Raw genomic sequence first — 22,464 nt, forward strand, 5'->3', positions numbered from 1 at the left:
TCTTTCCCTCCACTGGCCCCTCCCATTCATTTTTCTCCCTGGTGAATTTTTCTCCTTCCTTCTTTCCCCTACCTCCTCTTCATATGACTTCTTGTTGTCCACCCCCTCACCTGCTCTCCTCTTCCTAGTTTCCTCCTTAAAGGATGAGAGTATATGGTCAACACATATCCTAATCACTGAGTGAGGTTTTGATCTTTCCTATATTTTAAAAGGACATCAGACAACCCATGTCTTTGTCTTAAAAACAAAACACAAGAAGAGAGAGCCTTCAGCTAAAGTGGCGGCCAGAGGCCTTTCGGGTACATGTGGTCCCCTGAGGATGTCCCTGGCAGGACCTTTGATAGAGCCAGGCTCCTGCTCTCAGTCTCCAGGAGCAGGGAGAGAAATAGACTCTAGGAACCTCAGGTCTTCTCTGTATTCCTTTGCTTCTTTCCCAGTTCAGAGGAAAAGGTGGGTGCCACATGGAAAGCCCAGGTCCCCCTCGTCCTCCTTGACACCCTGTCCTGGGTGCTCTGAGAAGAGAACAAAGGGGATTCATGATGCCGCTTCTGCCAGGAATGGGCGCCTGGTCCCCGTGTGAGGGCCTATCAAGCACCGAGGACTTGGTCTCTGGTCACCAGCCTGGCCTAGTTGTGCCTCGGCCTCAGGGCTGCAGTGGGGGGTCTGAGTGGATGTGGGCTCAGCTGGCTGCAAGCTCTGTCCCCACTTGGCATTAATTGGGAGAATTGCAAGTAGCAGGCCAGGCCATCAGAAATAATTTTACAGTTTACAGTCACTTTGGAGATATGACTCCATCTGGAGGCCATCGTCAAGTGTTAAGGAACAAAACAAAGATACAGTGAGCTATTCAAGAGATTTTGATCAGCATTGTGGAAGGAATGCATAGCCCTCGTTTTCCAAGAGGAAGGGAATTGAGAAGAGCTGCAAAATATCTAGATCCAGACCCCTTGCTCTGCCCATCTCCTGGGGGGTGGAGGCTGCAAGTTCAGGAAGCCCACTGAGAGCAGCCAGACATTCTTCCGGGAAGCCCAGGAGCAGGCAGGTGCAGATAGAGGTGGAGGGAGTGGGACACATGTGGGATGGGTTCCTGCCAACAGCTTCATCACGAAACCTCTGAGGGAAGGAGAAGCTCTGTAACCACAGGCTACTGATCATGGGCTGACAGAGGGGTTGGAGGTCATGCTTGCCTTAGCAGCTGGCCGCACGGGCCTTCGCAGGCCTTCGCAGGCCTCAAAGCCTCTACCTCCGTGAGGGTTTGTGCGCCCTGGCCTTCTCTCCAAACCCAGGCGCTCCTTTCACACCTCTCTCCTTTGATGGACTTCTTTCCCTCCTACGCCTTCGTTCACACCAAGCACTGCCTTTACGGGTTTGGAGCTCACCTTGCTCCAAAAGTAATGAGAGATTGGCCGCAAAGATTCGGGTACTGTGGCAAGACAAAGCAGATACAAGGAAACCTGGATGAAGGGGAGAAAAGGATAAGAAAATTGTAGTAGTAGTAGTAATAATAATAATAATAATAATAATAAAGGCTCTGTGTGTAGAGGTGAGCTGCGCATGGGGCTTCCTTTTTCTAAGAGCCAAAGCGAAGAAGAAAACTCCCAATTTCAATATTTCCATTGATCAGAAGAAAAAACAGTGAGAGAAAAGGAAGAGGAGCACCATGGTAATTACTGAGCTCCTGTCCACCCAAAGCAGCCACCGCTGCTGGAGCCCCGCTTTAGTGAGGCCGGTGAGACCGCAGGAGGAGGAGTGAGACCAGATACCCATGGTGGGTGTGGGGACCAGCCCCCTATGTATCTTCACAAGCAAATTGCACTGTCAAAGATTTGGCGCTGTCCTTTCCCCTTGAACTCAGTGGGATTTGCTTTGCTTCTGGTCCCAAGGATTCCGACCTGGGGCAGTTGGGAGGGAGGAGGTAGAGAGGGGGTGTGTCTGTATTTCCAGGGGTTCACTGATGCTGCTTGGGTGTGATGGGGCTGATTTTGAGTCTCTGGCTCTAGTTTTTGTGAAATGCCTGGTCCAGTAGGCAGAGTTGAGAGAGGAGGGGGGCAGGTTGGCAGATGGGGCAGGTGTGCCACCTGTCCACACCGATCACTTTTCGTGGCTCCTGTCTTCACCAGAAGGTGCCTGGAAGCTAGGGGAGAAGCTTTTGAATTAAAAAGTCTCACTCACACTTCATAGATGAGCCATATGCAGAATAGTGCCCTTTTCTCTCAAACCGGCTGATTTCCATGGGAGCGAGAAAATGCCCAGAGAGCAGGGTGGGGACCTCCACTGCACAGAGACTGCAGAAGGACCAGGGGACCTGTCTGGTGGGCCAGGACAGTGGGCAGGCACTGTGGAACCCTGCATGGTTTGTGCAGGGAAAGAAGCACACGGCTGGCTTGTGTTTGGAGCTTGCTCTGCGCTTTCTCCTGTGTGTCCTTGAGCAAGCTGTTAGACCTCTCCGGGCCTCAGCTTCCTCCTGTGTATAATCAAGGAAGCAAAGCCCTACCTGGGGGCTTGTTATGAGAATGACATGGTGTGCTTCGTGGCACCGGGGGGCCACATGATCAATGTCACTCTTCTCCTCTGCCCCCCATTGTACTTGTTACAAGTTTTGTTTGCATTCTTGGGATTGACTCTGAGAATCTTGGCAAGTGTTCCGAGGGAGAAGATGGGCATTTTTCTCCTGAGATCCCAGGTGGAACGGGGTGAGGTGGCTGAGGGGATGGAAGCAGAGCCAGTAGGCGATAAGGCAGTGTGTCCAGGGAGGTTGGTATGTGGAGGAGAAACTTGTTAAGGCTGGACCGTGAACCTGGTCACAACAGGGACACCGTCTGTCCTGATCACTGGTATGTGTCCAATGCTGAGCACGGGGCTGGGCACCCACTGGGAACTCAGTCAATGCTGGTTGAACAAATACGAGGGATATGGGAGGAGAAAGGTGCTTGAGATGGGCTGGGATGGGTGTGTGGATTTGGACTCCAGAGAAATAACGACCTTCTAAGCAGCCCTCCAGCACTAGAACTGGCTGCCTGGTGAAGAAGTGAGCGCCCCAGTCACCTGGGGGCAACCAAACATCTGTCAGGAGTGTTGTACTAGGAGAAAGGTGGAAATGCACAGGAGGCCAGGTGTTAAGTGTTTCCCTGTCTGAAAATGAGCTTCCCAGCTCCTCCCTTTTTCTGTGGAACTGTGGTCCCTCCGGTGTGGCCTACCCACCTCACCTTTTCAAGGGTATTGTGCCCAAGGTTTGGGTGGGCCAGGCACCTTGGAGAGTCTGTCTTCAGGTGAGCCATTGATAGGCAGAGCAGTGGGGGAGGGAGGGCCGGAGGAGATTGGACAGATCATTCTCTGCCCTGAAGAGCCCTTGAACCTTGGCCCTTCTGGGGATAAATTGCAATTAGATGGACAGTTAACAACCACACTCTTGTCATTAAGCAGTTGTGAGTGATGTTCTTGGCTGATGCAAATGCTTTCCCTTTGGGTTTCTGTCCCAGGTGATTCCACCTTTCCCCCCAGAGGTTTGATTAATAACAGCCAAAAAAAAAAAAAAAATCGATTGGTTGCTGCACACTTCTTCCATTCAATGGATATTTGAGGGGGGTGGGGAGGCTGTGGGGGGCTGTGGGTTGGGAGGTCAGCTGCCGGAGCTGACCTTTCCCAGCTCTAGGTCCTCTCTGGAAAGGCTCGGCTGGCCAGTCAGCTGCCTGAGGGCTTTGCCCATCTGCCCACCCCACCGCTTTGCACTGACAACTGTTGGAAGCAAAGAGAACCCCACGGGGCTCACCCCCATTGCATCAGTCCCAGGAGACAGCACTGGGCAGTGGTGAGAGCCCCCTTTAGAGACCTAGTCTTGTTGCCATCTCTGTGATTTGTGGCATGTCTCTGTGTGATCTCTAGGCCTCTGTCACTCCCAGCTGAACAGTGGGGATAGAACAGGACACCCTCTGTGGGCATACGCTTCAGTGACATGAGGAATTAGAGTAGCTGTTAACAGGAGCCCCCACTTGTTGAGTACCCAGCCCCACATCTCATCCTCATCCGAACACAGCAAGGTAAGGGGGCTTTGTCCCCATTTTACAGAGGAGGAAACTGAGGCTCAGAGAGGCAAGACCTACTCGAGGACACTGCTGAGTAAGGGGTGGAGCTGGGATTTGAACCCGCATCCCCTCACACCAAAGACTGCCCTGTCACCCCGCCCCTCCTCACCAGGCCAGCATTTTCAAGGTGGTCCACCATGCTTGGCTTTGGGATCTTCTGGGTGCTTTTAGAAAGCTGATTCCTGGCCTGGCCCCAGAGCCCTGCACCCCCTTTGTGATCCCAACATCTCTACACTCCTGGGCTCTCTTTGCTGAAACAGCCAACACACACACACCTACACAGCCGGCTGCCTTGTCCCCTCATGGCACCACCTTCTCGGCACTCTGGGTTCAAAGCCTGCGCTTCTCCGCTCTCCCGGCTACCCGCTGACCCCTCCACCCTAGCCGTACCACACCTCTCCTGGTGGCACTTTCCTTTCCATCACCAGCTTTTTGGTTGAGAGCAGAGCATCTCGACTTCGGCGCTCCTGCGCTCTGGGCCAGATCATCGTGTTGGGAGGGTGGCCGTCCCGGGTGCTGTGGGATGTTTAGGAGCGTCCCTGGCCTCTGCCTGCTGGATCCCACTGGCCCTTTCCCTCAGTCATGACCACCAACAGTCCACACATTGCTGAATGTCCCCTAAGGGGCAAAATCGTCCCTGGTTGAGAAGCGCTGGTTTAGACCCACTATGGAGGCGTGGCCTGAATTAATATCTAACGAACGAGGGCACCCTCGTCCCCTCTGCCCTGGGCTCTGGCCAGTCTGCCTTGTGTGCCCCCAGCCAGGCCTGGTGACTGGCCAGTTCCCACAGGGTCCTTCTGCTTAGCACCCATGCCGATTCTGTTCTCACCAGAGGAATGCCCACTCCAGTCTCTTCTGTGGAGACCTAGCCTTCAAAGGCCCAGTCCAAGTGTGGATTGCTTTGTGGCACAATCCCAGGGGGCGCCATTTACCTCATGGTCTGTGAGAATGATGCTCCCAGGAGCTGTGCAGGGCACAACTTGGCAGCCTCATGCACTGTCTCCTTCCTCCTCCGAAGGCCAGTGCGTCCATTCTGCAGTCATTACTGCCTCCCAAGGGTCCTGGCCACACAACCTCTGCTTTGATACCTCAGTCCTCCTGTGAGGACAGTTTTCAGGGAGCCCTCCCCAGTTTCTCACCTGCCTTCCTGAGGCCAAACAGCTGGCGTTTGATGAACATGGGACAGTCAGGTCAAGGGTTACAGAGCTCCTAGAGCAACACCCCATTTTCTGCCAGGCTCTTAAGTCCTAAGTTGAAGTGTGATGGAGGGGCAGTGGTGACCTTGGGCAGTTGACTAAACCTGCCTGGAGTCCAGGTTTCTGGAGTTAGGAAGAAAGTTTAGGTTGTGGGCAGAGTGGGCCATGGTTGCTGGTGGCATGGTGCCTGGCATATAGTAAGTGTTCAATGTCTGCCTTTTTTTTTTAAAAGATTTTATTTATCTGAGAGAGAGAATGAGACCGAGCATGTGAGAGAGAGAGAGAGAGCAAGAGAGAGCAAGAGCACAAGCAGGGGGGAGGGACAGAGGGAGAAGCAGACTTCCTGCTGAGTAGGCGCCTGGGACTCCTGAGTCGATCCCAGGACCCCGGGGATCCTGACCGGAGCCTAAGGTAAACGCTTAACCAACTGAGCCACCCAGGTGCCCCCAACATCTGCTTTAAAAAGCAGAGAGATTCCAAGCCTGTCAGGTCCTGGGCTGGGGCAGTGCCATCGGAGGTGGGAGTTGTGAGGTCAGGAGCACCGTGTGAGCAGAGGAGCTGCAGTTTCCGGTGAGGACTGGTAGTGAGCCCATGGGTGCTCCGAACCAGCATTAGGAGGTAAAGAGAAACTAAAGCCCTACCTGGAGGACGCAGCAGGAGGGGAGGTGGGAAGGTTCTAGTTCTGGGTTTTAGAAGTCGCTGGGAACACTTGCCTAAGGTGTGAGCAGGAAGGGGGTATAACCAGGTAGTCCAGTCCCAGCCCCTGATTCCTGTGATCCTGATTCTGGGCCACAGAGGGGCAGCCTCTGCCAGAGTCTCTGGTCAGGGAGCTGGCACTTCCCGCCCATGGCCAGATGCTCCAGTCCCACGGGCCTCTGCCCTCCATGGCCCCTACCTCACACCTTAACGGTCACTCTTGCTCATTCTGTTTCTCTCTCTTTCTCTCCACCAGACCTGGATATCTGAGCATGAACCTGATTTTCCTTTTTTTAAAAGATTTTTATTTATTTATTTGACAGAGAGAGAGAGACAGCCAACGAGAGAAGGAACACAAGCAGGGGGAGTGGGAGAGGAAGAAGCAGGGTCCCGGTGGAGCGGGGAGCCTGATGTGGGGCTCGATCCCAGCACCCTGGGATCATACCCTGAGCCGAAGGCAGACGCTTAAGGACTGAGCCACCCAGGCACCCTGAACCTAATTTTCCTGGAGGGAACTGCGTTAGCATCCGGTGTGAGAGCCCCTCCTGTTGTCAAGCAGGGAGATTGCCTTTTTGCCTTTCCAGCAGCTGTTATCAGGACTTCCCATCTGCCAGTTTCATGCTTCACTTCAGTTCAGTCCCTTATAGAACTCTTCCCATTTTCCACAAATGACACCCAGCCCCCAGCCCCCAGCCTGGAAATGTGAGTAATGACAATGTGAAGGGATGCCCCAGTAAAAGAGACCTTTACTATCAGTGTTTATTTATCACCCCCAGCGGAGTGCCCCAGGAGGCATTATTTGATTGTCTCCCTGGAGGAAAAAAATCGGTAGGGTTTCAGAGACGAAGCAACATTTGAAAAGGGTTTCCAAGGATGAGTAGGAGCTGGCTATGCAGAGAAGCACATTCCATCATCAGGCAGTTACTTCATTATTATCTTTCTCCCTACTGGAGGGCTACTTCTGGAACTTCAGTGAGCACACAGATCATGTGGGGGGTGGCTCTTGTTAAAATGCAGATTCTGATTAAGGAGGTCTGGGAGGGAGCCCAAGAGTCTGCGTTTTTACCAAGCAGCCAGGTGATGTCTGTGCAGGTGGCCCATTGCCTACATATTCAGTAGGAAGTCTTTAGTATCTTACCTCTTTATCAAAATGTGCAGTTTGCCTTTGCACCTGTGGTTGAAATTGGCTGCACAGCCTGTCGTTCCCTACAGGGTAGAGAAGGGCTGGTTGTTTACCAAGAGGCCCCAGTCTTCTGCTTCCAGAATGTGGTCATTCCTTAGGTCCAGCCCAGTGTGCTCAACATGTCCCCCATATTTGGGCACTGACATAATAGAAGCTCACTTAAAGCTCTGTCGCCCACAAATTTGGCTCTTAATCCTGGCTTTATGATGTGTGGGGTGATCACACATCTGTGAATTTTAAAACAATTCCAATGTTGTAAAATTGTGGTCTTTTCAAAAAAGGCACTTCATAATATATACTAGTATTCAATCTTTATGTAAGTGTGCATTCAAAAATCATTAAAAAAAAAAAAAGCCTTCTGTAGACTACAGCTCTCAAATTCTTACACAGCCCCTCTAGAAATAAGGTACTTAGACCCAAATTCCCGATCCCATGGCGGTGGGGTCCTTGAACCAAGCAATTGGTTTCTGGAGCCAGGGCCTCTTATAAAGGTGGCTGGGCTTGATCCGACTCAGATGAGAGATGTTAGCTCAGCCATGCATCTTTGAAGTGTGTGTGAAATGCATTAGTTGCCTCAGGCACAGCGCAGCCCAGAGAGACCGTGGCCAGCTGCCCATCAGCTGTTCGGGGCTAATTTGGGCCTTCGGTGACAGGGTGGAGGGGGTGCCGGGAAATCCGAACATGGGAGTTCTTGGGGCTTGAGTAAAGCCAGGCTCGTAGGCGGGTGGAACGCTCTGGGGCATACCGTCCTCGTCCTCAAGTGGCCCTCTGCCACCCACCCCTCCGTGAATCACAGTGCTGAGTGGAAATACAGAGTTGTTTCTGTCTCCTGGGGGTAAAGTTGTCCAGCAGGGGATCTGGCTTTTGGCGGGTGGCCATTTCTGCTCACATCTCTTGCTTGGTGCCTAGGAGCCCCCACTGGAAGATCACCCCTAGTCCCCAGGCTTGGGCCCACCAGCCCGCCTCTGAGTGCTGCACCTCCTTGCTCCTTGCTTAGTAGATTCTGTGTTCTATGTCTGTCTCTCCCTTGAGAGCAGGTCCCCTGGGCTGGTGCTGTGGCAGTGGGCACAGGGCATGAAACGATGCTAGAACATCTGACCTCCTCCTCCTTTTCCTCCGGGAAAAGCCCCAAGCTGGTGGCCAGGTAGGTGTGAGGACCAGTCCCTGGACCAGTGCCTCCCTCCAGCACCCCCTTTTTGGCAAGGATGAGAGAGAGCAGTTTGTACCACTCAGGGCTCTGTCTATGGAGGGATTTTTTTGTATGGGGAGCAAGAGGAAGAGATGGGGTCCCATGGAGACCCTGAAATCCTGCCCTACCCAGGGTGGCAACCACCTTCCCTTTTGGGTTTCGTATGTCACTGGCTGGGTAAGCTTTTCCAAATGGACCATCAGGATTCCTTTGGTGGCATGTCATCCAACCCCAGGGCTCTGGGTTTTAATTTTTTTTTTTTTTTAATTTTTGAAGTCATGTAAAAACAGGCAAAGGACAATTTCTTTAATTGACCTGGATCAGTAGTCTCCAAACTTTGGGCTTTACAAAATGGTGCGGTTGGTCATATCTCATATCCGTTAATAATGATACTAACCACCTGAACGAACACTGCCATTCACAAAGCCCCTTTACACGTTTTTTCCCCCCCAGTTTTCTCGAAGCCCTTGCAAGTGTCACCTCCAATTTACAGATAAAGATGTTAAGGCTCATACAGTAGATGTGGCTCAGAGAAACCCCAGGGGTGTGCGTCTGAATCCTGTGTCCCTGACTCCTCCCTGAGCCAGTGCTCCACTGGGGCCGCTCGGTGAACGCGCCCCCACCCCCCTGGCCCCAGAGGAGGTGCCGGCTGCAGACCACACCTCTGGAGGAGTCGGTGGATTCTGACTTCAGAATCTGCTCTGCTTTGTTCAACACGTGGCCGGGGCCCAGGGTTAGAGCCTGGTAGCAGGGACAGCCCTTCGGAGAAGCCTGAGTTAAGGCGAGGGGTGGACCTTTGTACATTTGCATGGACTGGTCACTGGATGTAGGCTGCTCCTGGGACAGGGTGTTCTGCTCTGGCCAAAGGCAGTGCCCTGAGAGGAGCTCAGCCGAGAGCCTCACTGGCCAGCTCCCTGGCAGCTGGGGAATGAGCACCTGGGTCCTAAGACGGGACCTGGGCTCCGCTGCAAACCTGCTAGACCCAGCTTGAGGCAGCACCTCTCTGAGTCGCTTATGGTGCCTCACCAGCATACACCCCGAGGGTAGCTGTGTTTGAAGAAGACAGTCCTGGGGCACCTGGGAGGCTCGGTTGGTTAAGTGGCTGACTCTTGATTTTGGCTCAGGTCATGATCTCAGGGTCGTGCAATCAAGCCCCGAGTCGGGCTCTGCAATGGGCATGTAGCCTGCTTGAGAGTCTCTCTCTCTCCCTCTGCCCCTCCCCATGCTCACACTCTCTCTCAAATAAATAAATAAATGGGAAAAAAAGAAAAAAAGGAAAGGAAAGGAAAGAAGACAGTCCACACGGTAAGGATTTCAGTACAGAAGAACAGCCAGAGGGTGGCGTGTCCCAGGACCTGGAGCTGGAAAGCGAGTGGAAAGGGGAGGGGACAGTTTGCGGTGCAGAGAGAGCAGCTTCCCCCAGCTGCCATGTCCAGGCTTCCACGTGAGTTAAAACGGATCTTAGCACTGAAATCTAAGGGCAAGATCAGACATTTCCAGGACCCCAAGTAAGATGGAATAAGGCAAGAACATTCTCCTCTATCTCTGGTTCATTGTTTCAGCACAACTTTGGCTTTGTGGCGCCCCGGCACCCCCCTCGCTCTCCCTGAAGATGGCCCATTGTTTCAGTCTGTTTAAACCTGTCCGGAAGTGACAAGCTAACTGAGGAGGGTAGATGAGCTTGTCGGTTACACTGGTGGTGCCGGCCTGTAGAGCCAGGAAGCCGATCTACGTATAAGCTGACCTTGGCCATGCAGTCCGGCCCAAGAACCACACGGGATGGACACTGCCATGTGACAGTGCAACTTCCAGAAGCTCAGCCAGTGGGTCCTGTGTCCTCTGCCCCACCCTGGGCTGTCTCAGATTCCAAGACACAGCCTAGCACAGGGAGCAGCCTCTCCCTGTTGTTTCACACGGGTTGGCGTTAACTCGGCTATCGTTAAGAAAAGTAGCATTTCCTGGGCGTGTACACAGCATGGTAGTGATAATGGCAATAGCTAAGTTCATTTAGTTTTTACTTTTACTGAGTGCCAGGAATCATGATGGGTACTTGGAGTTCTGTCTTATGAAACTTGGCAATGATTCTATAAAGAAGTTCCATTTCACAGATGGAGAAACTGAGGTTAAGAGAGGTTAGGTGACTTGCCCTAGAACACACAAAGTGCAAAGTGGCAGAGCCAGGATTTGCGCCATGTCTGGGTAACTTGAAAGCAAAGCCATCACCCAGTTCTTCTCATTAGTGTGGGGAGAAGTGGGTTGGGCTTGCTCTGTGGGTTTCCTCCTGCCCTTCTGAATCCTTCTCACCCCTTTTTAACATCTGCCCCTCCTCCAGGCATCCAGGATTGGCTAGCTTTCTGTAAAGGGCCAGGCAGTAACTCTTTTAGGCTTGTGGGTATAAGGTCTTTGTAACAGGTACTCAGCTTTGTCCTTGTAGTGCAGAAGCTGCCATAGACAATATATGAATAAATGGGTGTGGCTGTGTTCCAATAAAACTTTATTTAGAAAAACAAGCCTCAGGTGGGGTTTGGCCCCCACAGGCCAAACTATACAGCTTGCTGGTCCCTGGCCTAGACCAGGAGACATTTCTGCTAGGAATGATGGTGATTTGATAGGAGGTAATGTGTTTCCCATACCAGATATACTTAGATTATAAAAGACCATCACTGGGATAGGCCATACCTAGCTTCCAGGGCAATTCTATCTGTGTGGGAAAAGGGTAGTGGCTGACTCTGTCCCTCAAATCACACCTTAAGAGTGATTGCCTGGCAAGCCTCTGTCTTTGCTTTGGGTCTGAGAGGATTCGCTAACTGGTGCCAACCTGACCTGTGTGAATGCTGACCTGGTTTGAAAAGGAATGACTTCATTAGTTTCAGGTAGAAACACAGGGTGACGTGTTGTGTGGACCTGGAGAAGTCACTTCCCTCCTGGGCTTCACTTTCCTCACATATAAGATGGCAATGAGTCTGCTTTGAAAACCACAGGGTCCCGTGCAAGCTTGAGCAGTGATTCCCATGGTCAGCATTGCTGCGTTGTCACGTGCTCTCTTGGAAACAACATCGTGAATCGTGAGGACAATGTTTTCCATGCTTTGTGCTGTTCCTGTTGTTCTGCAACCCTGTGACCTCTCTAGCCACCAGAGAGGGCAGCAGGTGGTCTAAACAAGGTACAGTGAGTACAGAGGGCCGGGGAGGTGCAGTCAGTCACCTGCTCAGAAACCATCAATGGCTCCCATTGTCTATAGACTGAAGTCAGACGGCCTGGATTCAAGATTCTCCTCAGCCTGGCTCTTTGCCGTTTCTTTCCCCGTGAAGCTCTCTTACTCCAGCTCTGGCAGTCCCTGAATGTTCTTGGACATCGTCACTTATGTGCCTTCATTCCTCTTGCTTCCTTCCTCTGAAATGTCCTCCGCAGCCTGTTTCTGATTCCCAGGTAGCTCTCTTCCCAGCTGATGGCTTGCGTTTCCACCCCCGGGGACTCCTGTCTCTCGATGGTTAGGGTATTGCCAAATTTTTAAAATCCCGTTGTGCCCTTAGCATTCGGCAGCCTGACAGGAGCAGTTCAGTTTAGAGAGGGTCCGCCATCCCCCAAGGAGCCGCGCGGGCCCATCAGTCATGTCTGTGGCCCAGGGCCCAGCTCCTCCCACCCAGGCTGGCCACGTGGGGTGGGAAATCTCCGTGGGGCGACTCGGGAATTCATTAACTGTTTCTTTTTTATTGCTGATGTTTCTGTATGCTTTTTTGTGTGTGTTTTTAAAAATAGGATAAATAAGTTAAATGATCCAAATGTAAAGTCAGGCAAATAGCTTAAGAGAAAAGATACAATTCTAACTCGCTACAGTTAGGTAAAAGGTGGTGTCTTTCTGTGCAAGCGGGAGCTTCGTTCCTGCTGCGACCTTCTGCCCTGTTGCCTGTCCTGACACGCCTGCGTTCTTGCCTCTGTGTCTGGTAGTTTACTTCTCAATGCCCTTTTAATTAATTAATTTTATTTTGATAAAAAGTATTTATTTATTTATAAATTTTTTATTATGATATGTTAGTCACCATACAGTACATCCTTAGTTTTGATGTAAAGTTCCATGATTCATTGTTTGCATATAACCCCCAGTGCACCATGCAATACGTGTCCTCCTTAGAACCCATCACCGGCCTATCCCAGTCCCCCACCCCCCTCCCCTCTGAAGTTCTCAGTTTGTTACCTGGAGTCCATAGTCTGTCGTGGTTCATTCCGCCTCTGTTTACCCCCTCTCTCAATGCCCTTTTTAAATTTTAACTTTATGTGTTGATTTTGCCTCCTTTATTTTATACATTTAATTATGATTTTGAGGACATTCCATTTTTAGTCTTGGTGATTTCTCACCAGAATTTCTAAACTTAAATTCATCTTCTTAGCCACTCAAATCAAATACATATTTTTCTCACTCTTTTTTATAGAAAATGAGCAGTACTGGCTTTCTTTCACCCTCCACTTTTCCACTTTCCTGTTCTTTACTATTTTAGTCTGAGGATTAGATGCTCCTCCTTTGCTTTCCTAAACATCCTCTTGTGCCAGACTTTCTGGTTTTATCTGCTGTAGTTTGCTCTTGTGCCAACAGGTGCACCAAGGAATTAGACCGGTGGTTCTCCAGCTCGTGTGTGTATTTGGTCCAGTAGGTCTGGGGTACACTCAGGGTAGGGCCTGAGAATTTGCATTTCTAACAAGTTCCCAGGTGATCCAGGGATCCCGCCTTGAGAACCCAACATTCGTCTTGCAGACAATTATCCTTCTCCCTTTGGTGCTTCGTGACCTTGCTGACAGATGTCTCCATGCTCTGCCTCTGTGGCAGCACCTAGACCCTGTGGCCTGACTGTCCCTGTGAGAAGTCCTTTCCTGGATTTAGCTCTTGAATTCCGGAGTTATTTATTTTTTTTAAGTTTTTATTTACTTATTCATTTAAGTCATCTCTACACCGAATGTGGGGCTCAAACTCACAACCCTGAGATCAAGAGTCGCACGCCGCTCCAACTGAGCCCCCCAGGCGCCCCAGAATTCTGAAGTTATTTTTTGAAAACTTCTTGTAGAAAAGACCAAAGGCCAGCAGATATTCCAAGCCTTCTTGCAGCTGCCTTCACTGATAAGGCTGTGGCTGTGAGCAGCATTCTCGGGTACATCGTCTGCCTTGCAGGTTTCTGGGGGGATTGCTCGTTCTCCTCCACTGGTGGGAGATATCTGCAGTTTGTCAGATTGAAGTCCGTTGCAAGAAACTCAGATTTTTCCCCCCTCCTTCTACTTGGAAGTATATAGGATTAGGAATTTCCTTCCTTCTTTCCTCCCTCCCTCCCTCCCTTCCTTCCTTCCTTCTTTCCTTCTTTCCTTCCCTCCCTCCCCCCTTTCTTTCTCTCTCTCTCTTCCCCTTCCTTCCTTCCTTCCTTCCTTCCTTCCTTCCTTCCTTCCTTCCTTCTTTCCTTCCTTCCTTCCTTCTTTCCTTCCTTCCTTCCTTCTTTCCTTCCTTCCTTCCTTCTTTCCTTCCTTCCTTCCTTCTTTCCTTCCTTCCTTCCTTCTTTCCTTCCTTCCTTCCTTCCTTTTCTTTCTTTCTTTCTTTCTCTCTCTCTCTCTCTCTCTCTCTCTCTCTCTCTCACCCAGTGTGGGGCTTGAACTCATGACACCAGGATCAAGAGTCGCATGCTCTAGTGGCTGAGCCAGCCAGGCGCCCCAGGATTAGGAATTTTTCTTTTCTCTTGAAGCTTGAATTTGTGACAAGCAATGTCTTGAAGTTGATCTTTAATTTTGCCTGGGACACAGTAAATCCTCAGTATAATGGCTTCTGCCCAGTGCCTTAAATAATTTCAGGGAAACCTTTTCTCCTGTATAAGTCTGATGTGTCGTGCGGGAGCAGCACTCTTAGGGGTACAGAGCTTTCAGTGTTCTCAGCCGAGAAGATGGTAACGCTTTCTTGCCACCATGCCTTTGCCTGGGCCGTTCCTTCTGCCTGGAGCACCTTCCTCCCTTCCCTGCCTGGGAAACTCATTAACATCCTTCAGGTATCAGCTCAAATATAGGTTTCTGTGGGGCTGGCCACGATTTGCTCAGAGTTGAACCCCCTCCTTGGTTTGCCCAACCTGACTGGCATCGTGCCCACCCCATGGTGCTACGTATCTTATTTTTGTGTCCCCAGTGCCTAGCCTGCTATGTGGCACACGTCACGCTAGCAGCCACCGTGTCCTGGGCACTTACTGTGTACCAGGCATTTTTTAATCCTTGCAGTATTCCCATGAGGTTTGGATACGCTTAGTATTGCCACGGAAACATTAGCAAACAGCAGTCTCCTGGGGAACTAAAGTAATTTGTTGCTGGTGGAACAAGACCACAAACTAAGTCTGGCAGCTTCCAGACTCTGTGCTCTTGGGCACTCGGACTCGCAGGCTGGATACTTGCTGGGTGAGTTATGAATGAACAGGTGGCTGTGACGAGTGCAGCTCCTGCTGACGGAAGCATTCGGCGGGTACTCTTTGGATGAGAGAAAGGACAGGGAGATTCTAAGGCTGGGCTGAGCCTGGGAAGGCTGGGGTGCATGTGTGTGTTGGGGGCAGGCTGAGCACACGCCCAGAGCCACAGTATGGAAGGCAGACAGACTTTGTCTCTCTGCTTCTCTGTCTTGTGACCCTGCACCTGCTGCCTGGGAACGGCCGTGCTCAGGAAATGATGGTGGCCCCCCAGCAGTGATCGCCTGTTCTCCTTTCTCCCCGCACCCCCCCTTTCAGCCTCGGCTTTCATCATAGCCATGCTTCTGGCCAGCCTCAACAGCTGCTGCAACCCTTGGATCTACATGCTGTTCACGGGCCACCTCTTCCACGAACTTGTGCAGCGCTTCCTCTGCTGCTCCTCCAGCTACCTGAGGGGCAGCCGTCCGGGAGAGACCAGCGTCAGCAAGAAGAGCAACTCCTCCACCTTCGTCCTGAGCCGCCACAGCTCCAGCCAGAGGAGCTGCTCGCAGCCAGCCACAGTGTGACCGGGCAGGGCCAGGACTGCCTCCCGCGGCTCGGGTGGTGCCGACATAGACGGACCGCCCCTTGGTGGCCGTGTGCATGTGTGTCTAAGGTACCTTTCAGTTTGCACCCTTCCACACCTCGGGGTAGTTTGAATTGGGTGGGAAATTCTGGCCTGGGTTGGGGAAGTAGTCTCCATGGTGGAAGATGATGGTGTGACTCAGCCATCAGACAATCCCTGAATCTCCCCTGGCTTCCCACGGATGTTTGTATACCCTGCCCCCACTGCTGCCTCTGGCTGGTGGATGGGTTGGGTTTTTTTTTTTTTCTCCTGGACCTGTCATTTCACTCCAGTATCTTTTTAGTCCTTTATTTTGAGATCTTGTGAAAGGTGGTAAGTATAGAATTGGTGTGTGGAAGCCTACTGTTCTGAATAAGGAGTGGGAGTGAGACCTCAGATGTGGAGGGTGGTGCTAATATCCTCCTGACTTCAAAGTGCTATTACTTTTGCATGGAACCATCCTAGCATCCTTGGGCACCAGCATGTCAGAAGGTGGCCCTAGGAACAGGGGATTCCTTTATGAAACCATTTGGCATAGGCAGCCGATTAAAACTTGGTTAAAAGTGTTTAGGAAGCTAATATTTACATGAAACAATTAGGAAAGAAAAAGAAACAGAAGGCATCCAAATTGGAAAATAAGAAGTAAAACTCTTGGCAGATGGCATGATTTTGTATGCAGACAATCCCAAGGAGTTTATGCACAGATACAAACCCATTAGAACTAATAAATGATTCATCAGGGTTGCAGGGTACAAGGTCAACATGCAAAGACCAGTTGTATTTCTTTGTACTAGCAATTCACAATATGAAAATGAAATTAGGAAATAATCCCATTTATACTGGTACAAGAAAGAATAAAATAGGAATAAATTTAACAAAAGAAGTATGAGACTTATGCCCTGACAACTATAAAATGTCACTGAAAGAAACTGAAGAAGACTCAAATAAATGGAAAGACATCCTATGTTCATGGATCAGAGACTTAGATATTATTAAGATGACAGTACTGTCCAAAATGATCTACAGATTCAGTGCATTCTCTTACCAAAATCTTCATTGGCCTCTTTGCACAAATTAATAAGCTGATCCTAAAATTCATACAGAAATGCAAGGGACCCAGAATAGCCAAATGATCCTTTGAAAAGAAGAACAAAGTGGTGGATTCACAATTCCTGGTTTCAAAATTTACTACAAATCTTCAGTAATCAAAAGAGTGTGGTACTGGCATAGGGATAGACATGTAGATCTATGGACTAGACCAATGGAATAGAATGGAGAGTGCAGTTATAAACCCTCACATTCATGGCGAATTGATTTTTGACAAGTGTGGCCAAAGAATTCAGTAGGGGAGAAAGTCTGCTCAGCAAATGGTGCTGGGAAAACTGGACGTCCACATGCAAAAGGATGAAGTTGGTGAAGGGATTAAGAGGTACAAACTTCCAGTTATAAAACAAGTACGTCACAGTGATGAAAAGTACAGCACGGGGAATATAGTCAATGATACTGTAGTAGTGTTGTATATGACCACACTTACCGTGGTGAGCACTGAGCGATGTGCGGGATTGTTGGAATTCTGTGTTGTACAACTGAAACCAATATAGCATTGTATGTCAACTATGCTTCAATAAAAAAAAGAATGAAGTTGGACTCCTACCTGACACTGTGTATAAACATTAACTCAAAATGCTTCAAGCCCTAAATGTAAGAGATAAAACTATAAAACTCTTAGAAGAAAATATAGGCATAAATCTTTGTGACCTTGGATTAGGTAATGATTTCTTAGATATGATACCCAAGAGCGCAAGCAAAGGAAAAATAGATAAATTAACCTCATCAAAAATGGGGTACAGAACTTTTGTGCTTCAAAGCACACTGTCAAAAGGTGAGAAGACACCTCACAGATTGGAAGAAAATATTTGCAAATCATATACTCCTATCCAGAATGTATCAAGCACGCTCACCACTTAATAATACAAAGACAAATAAGCCAATTTTTTGAAGGGGCAAAATACTTGAATAAACAAATAAATAGACATCTGTTTATATCCTCTCCAAGGAAGATATAAAAATGGCCAATAAGCCCATGAAAAGATGCTCAATATTACTATTCATTAGAAAAATGCATGTTCAAGCCACAGCGAAATGCCACTTCACACCCACTAAGATGGCCGTTGTCGAAAAGATGGGCGCTAACAGGTGCTGGCAAGGGCGTAGAGGCATTGGAACTCTCCTACGTTGTTTGTGGGAGTAGAAAGTGGTCCAGCCACTTGGAAAATACGTTGGCTACACCTCAAAAAGTTAAACACAGAATTACCATATGAGCCAGAAATGACACTCCTAGGTATTTACTCAAGAGAAATGAAAGCATATACAAGTACCAAAACTCGTACGTAAATGTTCATGGCACCGTCGTTGTAATAGCCCCAAGTGGAAATAACCCAGATGTCCATCAACAGATGAATGGACAAATATGGTCTGTCTGCACAGTGGCATAGTATCTGGGTATAAAAAGGAATGAAATCCTGGCACATGGTACAACACAGATGACCCTTGAAAACATGATTCCAAGTGGGAGAAGCCATTGCAGAAAACCACATACTGTATGGTTCCGTTTTTGTGCCATGTCCAGAATAGGCAAACCTATAGAGACGGTTAGAGGACCGTGCTTGCCGGGGGCTGCAGGCTGGGCTGAATGGAGAGTGAATGGGAATAGATGCGGGTGTTGGGGGGGAGGGGATGACAATTTTCTAGACTTAGTGATGATGGTATGTGAGTTTTTCAAATATGCTAAAACCACTGACTTGAACATTTAAAAGAAGTTAACAACAACAACAAAATGTTAACCAACCATTTCAGAGGTGGCCACCTGGAAGGATGAATTCCTTAGAATCTCCCTGGGCTGCTGTTTCTCTCTGTGACTCACCATTTGGGAGGAATGGTTCCTCAGTTTTTCTGCAAGAGATGGTGTTTCCAGTTTGGTCAAAGGTGCCAGCGCTGGTAGTCCCCCCATCCTGCTCTAGTAAAGGCACAAGTGATGTCTTGTGGCTGCAGACTGGTGTGTTTTATTTATAAGAGCAATTCACCAAGGGTCTCAAAAGTTTTACTTACCTGGTAAACGTGTTCTCAGGTGTCCTCTCAGCCTTGAGGACGGGTATGACGGTGCCCAAGAACTACCTTTGGTTGTTAAATACAGGGATGTTCTAGATCAGAAGTTTCTCGATGGGGACTGGCCAGCTCTTTGGGACTCTGGGCACTTTTAAAAATTTCTATGCATATTTTTTTGGACTGTGATACAAGCAGGAGCACTTCCTCAAAGCCATGGATTCACTCTATATACGCTGTCCTCTTCTCCCTGCACACTGCTTTGTGTACACACGGAGACACCCACACATTCATGCACATGGTAGAAGGAGCTAGCATGGTCTAGATGTTCAGGGACAAGAGAGGCATGCGCTGAAATGCCAGTATGCAGATTCTTACCGTTTAGTACAAGATCTTCAGTACTAACTGGACACCGAAGACTGTATCATCTTTAGACCCAGAGATAGGGTTGCTGTGACATGTCCTGAGGGTGTCAACACCAGTCAGTGCCCGCTCTTTGGGAAGCTAACGTGATGTTGACTGGGGGTCTTTGCGGCCATGCTCGGGACTGCTGGGGAACTCTGGGTGCACATGCAGCCCTGGTGGGGTCCGTTGGCATTTGAGCCTCCCTACTCACCAGCCAGAGATGCCCTCGCCTCTGCTGTTCTGGAGAAGCTGCTGCCCTAGCAGCTAACAGGCCACTGGGGACCAAGGGGACAGCAGTTCACAGACTTTTCTGACGAGGGGCACAACCTTCCTGAGCACCCGCTGCTCTGTACCCCTCCCCTCCCAGTCTTGGCTGGAGAATATCTTCACCGTCTCAGCCTTTCTCTAACCGAGGCTGGAAGCATGAGTGCGGGGTCCTGGTCACTGTCTGAGCCCAGTTGTTTCTGTCCTCCTTCCCCAGACCCCACAGCTGAGGTCTGTGTACCATCTTCTCCCACAGTGTCAGTCAGACCTGTTGACAAACGAAGCACATGGCTGGAGGTGCCAATTAATTGGAACACATAGATTTTCTTCTAGAATGTTTCATTATTCCAGTGGTCAAAAGGGAAATGTGAACACTTGAAGACTCCGAGACTTATTTCTTTAGGCCCTGAAAAAAATAATCTGTCACAGAGTTTGTGCTCCTTTGGGGATGGATCTGTGGGTTACAACTGCAGGAGGCCACCTTTTACAAAGATCCTGGTTTCAAAGTCCTTAACCTTTTCTGTTCCATTGCAATGAAACACCACTAAATGCAAAACGTGGATTCCTCGATTTTGTTCTACCGTGGTGATTTTTATGGTACCCTTGTGGACTGTGCCTGTCGGTGAATGATGTGGCCAATACCAAGATGTCTGCTTCATCAACTGCTTTATCGAAGGCACACTGAATAAACATTTTTTTCATACGTTGCTTTGCCCCCTTTTTCCCTCCCTAAAACAGCGATGGTGTCTGGTGGCTTGCGGACGTGTCCCCTGCGGGGTGGCAGAATTTTCTGCATGATTATGACAGAAGTACACCTGGGGTGTGGTGGGGGTGGGGGACCTGGTTCCATTGTCTTCGGTCACAATTTATCAGAGTTCCATCAAAAGAGGCTCTAAGACCCAGGCACGGACCTCTTGTGCCACCGTCTAATTCTGGAGATAATAGGATTCTAGATTGTCACCTCGAAGGGTCCCTAACTCATATTTCTTCCAGTGAGATAAGGGAGCCACCTGCAGAACCACAGATGGGTTCGTGTTCATTCCTGGGCTCCGCGGACTCACAGTCTGGAGCTGCCTTTTGAGCCAGAGTCCCTGATGAGCTGAATGTAGCATATGAGAGAAAGTGGAACTCCACCTCCCTCCTCCGGCCTGTTGTCATTATGCCCCCCAGTGTGCTGTTCTTCCTGCTACTTCTCCAGGAGATTCCTGGAAGAAACAGAACTCCTCAGACATCCATGCATCTTAAATGTGTGCCCTTTCTCCTGTTCTGTGAACTTCACGGGTAATTGAGTACCTGCTATAGTCTGCCCCTAGAGAAAGCGAGCAAGCTTCAAAAATTGGAGTTGTAGTCAAATCAGGTTATAGAAAATGTCAAGGTGGTGAAAAATCTCTGCATAACCCGAGATTCCAAGTCTGAAGCTGATGGCCTGATGCCTTCAAGAGATGTTTGAAAGGGCAGCCCCGTCAAGGAGGATGTAAGTAATACTGACTTTAAACCTTTTCAGCAGGAGGAGCCTGGACTCACTGAGACCACCTGAGAATGAGAAGAGCCCCAGCAGAGAGCAAAGAGTGGTGGGCAGGAGCTGCTGCCGTGCTCCAGTGCTGGCCTGCTGGATGCCTCTGGCAAGTCTGCTGACTTCTCTGGGCTGTAACTTCCCCACCTGGAAAAAACTAAGGGTGACTGCTGAAGTGTTTAGTAGTAAAACTAGGGATATCTGCAGCTTATTTTGAAATGCATAAAAAATAAACATGCATAAAGAAAGCTGAGGTTGGTGGATAGATGAGCTATGACAAAGCAGGAGCAGTAAAACGTTCATTGTCGAGCCTGGATGGTGTGCATACAGGTGTTCACGGCAAACCCTTTCGACTTCCTCTGTGTTTGAAAATGACATAATAAGATACTAGAAAAAACAAAAATTTTAGGGCTGAGGTGGACATTAGGGATCGCTTTATGGATGATGAAATTGAGACCAGAGAAGGCAGCTGGGAGGAGAGACAGGACTGGAACCGAGACTGCCTGTGCCCTGTCTCCCAATCTGTTCCACCACAGTGCCCACCAAGACCCCTTGGGCTCATGGCCAGGCACCAACGAGGCGATGCCTCTGAAAACTGTGGAACCATCATTTTATGAGACTTAAATGGTGTTACATGGGGGGAAAAACAGCCAAGTGAGATTGGGAGACACTGGCCTGAACAGTTTTTTTTCCTGCAGGGCTTGTCAGAGCCTTTAACATACTGATATCTACTGAAAAATCTCTGGGAGAAATATAGAACATTTTCCAAACAAATGTAATCACAAAAGCCATCCCCCGCTTTTTTCTGAGGACTGAGCTCTGGATAACACTCTTGGGAAAAACATCTCTGAAGAATGTAAGGTTGCTGGTTTTCTCCCCCAGTGGGGTTAGGTGAGGAGGAGGTGGGACGTGCCCTTGCGATTGTTTTTTGTGTCTATAGTGAGTCCACAGACGCACAAATTGGACCTTCAGCCCTCATCACATTTCTGAAGGCTGAAGGGGTGCACGTGCCAAACGGCGGTGCTAGGGGCTCAGGGGTCTGGTGAGCCAAAGGGGAGGTTCAGAGAGTTTTGAACCTAGGCCCTGCCCTTGGTGGTGCCCAGGGAGGGACTCCCACCCCTTCCAGCCTAAGGGCCATTTTCTTCTGTTGGTGACCACTGGCTGGCCCAGAGCAACAGAATTCAATGGGAAATAACCGCCTAAGGAACACGGCGGAGCAGAAACCCAGCGAATAAGAAGCCCAAGAGGAACCCGACTATTCTGGTTCTTGAATTTGGCCAAGGGGAGGGCCAACCAACTTGCCCCACTCGTTTCTCAGGGCAGCAAACTATTTTTGGAGCTCATCGGGACACGCACCTGCCTTATGGACACACACAAAGCACAGCATTCTCCAAATGCAGCCGAAACCCTTTATTGGAGCCACCCTCCTAATGCCACGAGTCGCCGGTAGCTTTCCCTGGGCGCCATGCATGGAGAGGTGGACCGCGGGTGGGAACCGAGTGCTGGTTTGTGCTGTGACAGTACAAGTGGATGCAAAGACTTGCAGTAGCTGCCTCTTAGCAAACTCTCTTTCCTCCTGCCCGGTCCCCGGGGGCATCGAGGTGGGGCAGGGGACACGCTGAAGGGCCACTGGGGTCCTGCGGCAGGGCTGTCTTTTCTTTCCAGTGCCCCTAAACCGTGTGCTTCCGTCTTGGGGGGAAATAGCAGTCCCCAGAGAGAAAGCGCTCGCCGGCAGGCCCTCGGAGCAGTACTGTGGGGCCAGCCTGGCCTGACTCCCCCTGCCCCGCCACCCCCATCGCCCCCACCTGGCC

The 22,464-nt window shown here is 49.9% G+C and overlaps 1 protein-coding gene across 1 annotated transcript in view; it reads left to right on the plus strand.

Annotated features, from left to right (window-relative positions):
* OXTR (oxytocin receptor) overlaps positions 1-16,804 on the plus strand; it is a 19,715-nt gene extending 2,911 nt beyond the window's left edge. Inside the window, exon 3 of the mRNA XM_040628142.1 lies at positions 15,084-16,804. Coding sequence (XP_040484076.1) covers positions 15,084-15,331 — 248 coding nt within the window. The 3' untranslated portion in view covers positions 15,332-16,804. The remainder of the gene's footprint in view (positions 1-15,083) is intronic.
* The last annotated feature ends 5,660 nt before the right edge of the window (positions 16,805-22,464 follow it).

Source organism: Ursus maritimus, unplaced genomic scaffold, assembly GCF_017311325.1.
Source record: "Ursus maritimus isolate PB19 unplaced genomic scaffold, ASM1731132v1 scaffold_14, whole genome shotgun sequence".
NCBI lineage: Eukaryota > Metazoa > Chordata > Mammalia > Carnivora > Ursidae > Ursus > Ursus maritimus.